The sequence below is a fragment of the Haliotis rufescens genome, unplaced genomic scaffold (genome assembly GCF_023055435.1).
Source record: "Haliotis rufescens isolate VD_foot unplaced genomic scaffold, xgHalRufe1.0.p SCAF_3, whole genome shotgun sequence".
NCBI lineage: Eukaryota > Metazoa > Mollusca > Gastropoda > Lepetellida > Haliotidae > Haliotis > Haliotis rufescens.
This window is the reverse complement of record NW_025964001.1, coordinates 17,735,637-17,741,245: the sequence shown is the minus strand read 5'-3', so window position 1 is coordinate 17,741,245 and position 5,609 is coordinate 17,735,637. Positions and strand designations below refer to the sequence as shown.

General features: G+C 40.2%; 1 protein-coding gene across 1 annotated transcript; it reads right to left on the bottom strand.

The window, feature by feature from the left end:
* On the bottom strand, positions 1-5,019 carry LOC124137085 (kunitz-type serine protease inhibitor B-like). Its single transcript, XM_046503238.2, has 3 exons — positions 4,897-5,019; positions 1,614-1,775; positions 1-197 (listed from the first exon to the last, which is right to left on the bottom strand). Exons 1-3 carry the CDS (start codon positions 4,973-4,975, stop codon positions 31-33), a joined length of 408 nt encoding a protein of 135 aa, XP_046359194.2. The 5' UTR covers positions 4,976-5,019; the 3' UTR covers positions 1-30.
* Between the last annotated feature and the right edge of the window lie 590 nt (positions 5,020-5,609).

Sequence of the window (5,609 nt, the reverse complement as noted above, 5' to 3'; positions counted from 1 at the left end):
TAGGTTGTATTGTTTTAATTGAATAACAGGCTAGATATAGCCACACGCCCTCATACAGGCCCCCCTCGTTCGGTAGTTGTTAGTGTTGCCGCCACAGCCGTGGTAGATAAACCGCTTACATCGTTGACTGCTAGCGTCGTAGTAGAAACGATTAATTTTCCCCCTGCATCGTCCAGGACTGGGCTGGTCTTGACAACCTTAAAAAAACCATAACTATATTCCATTGTTCATTAAGGTGAGTGAGTGAACAGTCTTACAGTTATATCACGGCGTGTCAACTTCACGCGAATTTGTGTGTGGCCATACCTCTATTATTACATCGTGTAATGTCCACAACAAAATATTGAACCATTACCTTACTTCTATTGTGAGGCTCGTGGTTCCGTGTGTACAAAACAACCTTAGCGCTACGACTGTCGTGAATCTATGTTAAGGTATGGGAGTGACGACAAACCCTAGCGCTAAGATCGCTTTGTACAACAGCATACTGATCTTGTCAATCAACCCTCGTAGCACTTTGTAACACAATCTACATATAGAAATGTTTCCCTGCCAACTTAATGTAATCTCATAATCTGCAATTTAAGACACTATGTTAATAAAAATGAGATTATGTAATGTAATAAACTGTAACTGAATACAAGCGACGTGTAGAATTGTTAGGTAAATAGTAGTGTATACACAATTATATAACACATCATGTAGACAGACCAGGAGGAATATTATGGAAATTGTATTTACAGGATATCACATCCGAACATACATGAGTGTGTGACTGGTTTGACGCCGCTTTGAACGTAAAACTTAAGACCCCGTTACACTATCAAACATTTTGACCAAGTTTTGGATAGTGTAACATGCCGTCAAAGACTTTGTCAAAGTTTTTGACGGGACTTTGATGGAATAGAAACCGATCCTATTTCTCGTCAAACTTTGATCAAAGTTTAATGACGTTGATTTAATTTAGCCAATCAGACTGCAAGGACGATTTACCCCTTTTCAACCCGAAGTGCATAGAGTCAAGTCAAAATGAGTCAACTATTTTGGACTGACGAGATGTTGCAAGAATTAATTGATTTGTTTCAACAACGAGCAGCCATTCTCGGGACCAAATATGCCTTTGCCTACCCCGACGCCACCTTCTCAACATGGCAATACATATAGCAAGAGCAAACAATTCTTCGTCAGTAGCATCCACCTTGGCAAGATAATTCCCACCAAAAACTTTGACGGCCTGCCAAAAACTTTGATGAGTGTAAACAGTCCAACTTGGACCAAGAAAACTTGGTTAAAGTTTTCTTTGACCAAGTTTTTTATCAAAGTTTTTGATAGTGTAACGGGGGCTTTACAGTATTTCAGTTATATCACGGCATGTCACTTGGAGGTAAGACCACAAATACCCTGGTCTTAGACGCTCACCACTTTGGTCAAACCCACGAGCACGGGTATTGGGCTGACAAACCTCAAAGCAGAGTTCGAGCGAACCGGGATTCGAACCCCTGATTAAAGGCCTGCGCAGCGAATTATGTCACCTTTTAAAACTGCCCCCATCCGCGTGCCCCCCAAACATTCATAAAAGGGAAAACGATGTTGAACAACATCCCTTGACATACCAGGTTTACAAACTTTCTCACAGGCTCCGATGTTCTTGAAGTTGTTTGCGTTCCCACCACAACCGCCGTACGTGAAGCTCTCACACTGTTTGGTCAGAGGATTATAGAAGACACGGCGGTGAAAGGCTTTACACCGTCCTCTTTCATGTTTCAGGTTGCAAACTAAAATGACAATGGGTTAGGGAAATGTATATCACACACATTCAACTACCTGACAATATCAGAATGAGACTTCAGTAAGCTAGCCATCTTACATACCATATAACACAGCTAGATAGCAACACAAGAATAGCTTTCCACATAACCTTGATATACTAAACGGCTATTGCAATATGAAGCAGCTTTCTGACTTATCATACAAACTAGTTGGGTCACATATTCACTTTGTCCAACTGACGTGGAATACATTCTATGTATTTTACCAGTGAATTCTGCCTGGCACGTGCTGCACAGCGCACAGGTCACAAATCAGGTGAAATCTCGGTCTCGGAGAGTGGTCGGATGGGTGACCGCGTTCGGCAGAGTGACTAACGCTTCATTTCTGCCCAACACTGAATCACATGTGGTGTCTTCTTAGGCAAGTGAATGTGTTCTAAATGTCCCTCTGTTCACCAAGCAGTAAAAATGGGTACCCGGTGGGATGAAATGGAAATGTGGCTGTTAACCTTCTAGAGCCTGACAAGGGTTGAATAGTCCCCAGGGAGCTGAGAATCCAAATCCAGTGCACACTGACCAGGTTAATAATGTTAGCGCTTTGTAATCATCGCGTGAATGGTGGATAGGACAATATATATATATTATTATTTCAGGCAAACGACAAAGCACACATTCTTGTTTCAGAAACTTAACTTTACTGGACATTTTATATTTTATATTCTCGTTCAGTGGTTGGATGTGGTTGATCCACCAGACACTGTCCATTATTGTCCGTATCATACCATGGTCATCAGATAAGTGGACAGTTTTGTCGATGCCTACAGTTTATACAGCAATGTACACCTGAAAATTATTTTAGAGGCAAAGAATGCATTTTATCCACCTGACGTATCTTGGTTTTTGGGACTGTTTTGCCTTGTGTGGGCGTGGTCCCATTTGCTACGTCACAATGTCCAAGATAGTGGGGGAATTAACTTGGTAGAGCTGATTACTCGGCTATCACCTTAAAACAGAGAGAAGGCTGCTGAGTCCCTTTAAGTCTTTATTCGTTGAGTGAAGTTTCATATATATAGATATATTCAAACACTATTACATTACAAGATAGATGCAGTCAGTGCCTTATCACATTAAATGTATAATTGACAACCATACATGAATTGATAGCGACTGGTATGAACGTTTCTTAACAGGGTTGTTCTAATAAATAAGGTACAAAAAGCGAATTGTCTATAGTAAAGGACTCGGAAGTATTTTATGTTATTCTAGCTAAGGTATTTCATATAGGAAACTGTTAACATTTACATTTACGGCACTCTAGCGTTATTCATGTTTTTACATAAAAATGTATTTAACATACTGTATAATTTCAATGCCGTAAATTCTTAACCAAATGATAGACCTAGCATGGCCAATATTCGTATGAGACGGTATTTACTTGAGATTACCCGCGGGTATTTACCACTATGTACTCTTTCTCATGCTATGTAATGTACGGCTTTATCTATCACTTGGCATATCAGCAGTTAATGTACCAGTGAACAAATCTACTAATATCTATATAAACACACACATACAATTAACATTTAAGTTGCTTTGCGGTATAATAAATAAAAACATAATTTATTGTTAAGGATATCCAAACATGGTAAAATATGGCGGCGTGCACAGGATATCATATGAGAATAAGGCAAGGGAAATTTGATAATGTTATCTTACCTTAAAACAGAGAGAAGGCTGCTGAGTCCCTTTACGTCTTTATTCTTGGCAGAGTGAAGTATCTGCCACTGGACTCGTATAGGGACTCAGGCCTTCTGTAGAATGCGTTAGTTACCCAATATTGAAGCTATGGTCTAAATCTGCCACATGCCTGGTGTATTAATTACAATTATTTGTAAGTTACGGAGTGCACTGACCACACAATATCCTTTATATTCCTACCTATCTGATACTAAAATGACGGTGTGTCCGGCACAACACAGCATGTTACAGCCTGGGGCGTTACCCTAGCGTGAGTTACATTGACAGCAACTGACTTATATTATCTACAGAAATATATTTAGGTTTGGCTAGTTGGAAGATAAAATATTGAGAAAAATACAAAACATATATAGGTTAATTATAGTAGTTTTAGAGTGAGTGAATATTCCAGCAATATCATGGCGAGGGACACCAGAAATGGGCTTTACACATTGTACCCATGTCGGGAATCGAACCCGGGTCTTCGGCGTGACGAGCGAACGCTTTAACCACTAGGCTCCCCGACCGCCCCAGTAGTTTTAGAACTATGACACGCCTATTGTGCCATCTAAAAGGACGCCTTTTACGGCAAGTATGGGATGCTAAAGGCCTATACTCACCCGGATGGTCACGGGTCAGCAATCAAGTAAGTCACCAAGCCTGACCACCCGAATCATGAAGACGACTCTTAAGGATTTTGTATCGAAAGCTTTTCAAATACAGCTCCAAAACCAGATTAAAAAAATAAACATATTTAACCATAAGCCTGATTTTATATTTTTGAAGAAATGTAACTTTGTGACAGGCAATTTCTACCTTTCCACAGTCTGAAGCATAACTTGTTTGATAGGCATTACTTAGAAGTTGACGGATGACAAGATAGACACCATTTTTATGGATAACAACTTCTTTAATACTGGGAAAAGCGACGTTTCGGTATAGATCCTTATACCGTTGTCAAGCAAGACTGTCTTGCTTGACAACGGTATAAGGATCTATACCGAAACGTCGCTTTTCCCAGTATTAAAGAAGTTGTTATCCATAAAAATGGTGTCTATCTAGTCTGAAGCATAATTATTATTTTCCAGAATTTTCAGGGACAATGAAAAAATTCGACAAAAAGGGTAAGCATGTTCTGCCTTACCGGTAGCATCCTTCAGGAACAAATAAGGAACCAACTGTTCTATTTGCTAGAGGGACCTGGGATTTGCGTACCAGAAAATGGTGGTGTAAAATCATTTTGGTTTTAAGCAAGGAAACTAATTGTTTCAGTGCATTTCAGGATAAGATTTAGTTTCGAAGTGACCACAAAAACTAAGAACATTATATTAAATGGTTTGTCCCCGACTCGTGGTCCCAATTCGACATCGTATTCAATGGTATAACCTACTTTCCCCGGCAGGACGTCGCTGTTGACTTGGTCCAAACAGGAGGAAAACTAACGCTAAGCACACGACAACCTTCAACATGGCGGATGCAGACTATCCTTCTCGTAAAATAGGTTGCTCATCTATTTCTTTTTATCCTTTCCACTTGTTTTAAGTCACGCCTCTCCCATTTTATTAACCAGATGGTTCCATTTCCCGACATGTGCCTTTGTATTTCAAGAGCACCCCATCTGCCTCTGCAATCAACGTATTGACACTTTTAGACCAGAACCCGTCTCCAGTATGTATGTTAATTGTTGCAACATGTAAACATTATACTGTCACCTAAGTCATATAATATCATGAGAATATTGTGTTACTTTCTTCATGGCCTAACGCCTACAAACTGCACTGGCACAAACTCAGCAGAATTTGACTATTAAATGAGACAACAATTTTACGTGATGCCGCCTCATTAAAACACGGGTTGTGCCCGATTGACAAATACACAAGCTTGAGTAATTGATGGTAAACGTCGTTGCCAGCAATATTCCAGTTTTATGACAAGGACGTGGACAGGCAAACCACAAGCAGCGCTCCACGCCGTCGGGTATTATACTCAGTAACTGTGTCTATCAGAACCAACATTGTGAACACCCAATCCTCATCATGGTCGGCAAGCACGGGGCATTGGTGACGTACAATGTATGTTTAGCCAGAATCGTGTTTTGATCTA

Coding starts and splice junctions, on each gene's coding strand:
- LOC124137085 (XM_046503238.2), bottom strand. CDS start 4,975: ATGTTGAAGGTTGTCGTGTGCTTAGCGTTAGTTTTCCTCCTGTTTGGA. Junction 1,776..4,896: donor GCGACGTCCTGCCGGGGAAA/GTAGGTTATACC, acceptor TTGTCATTTTAG/TTTGCAACCTGAAACATGAA. Junction 198..1,613: donor TGAGAAAGTTTGTAAACCTG/GTATGTCAAGGG, acceptor GGTTTTTTTAAG/GTTGTCAAGACCAGCCCAGT.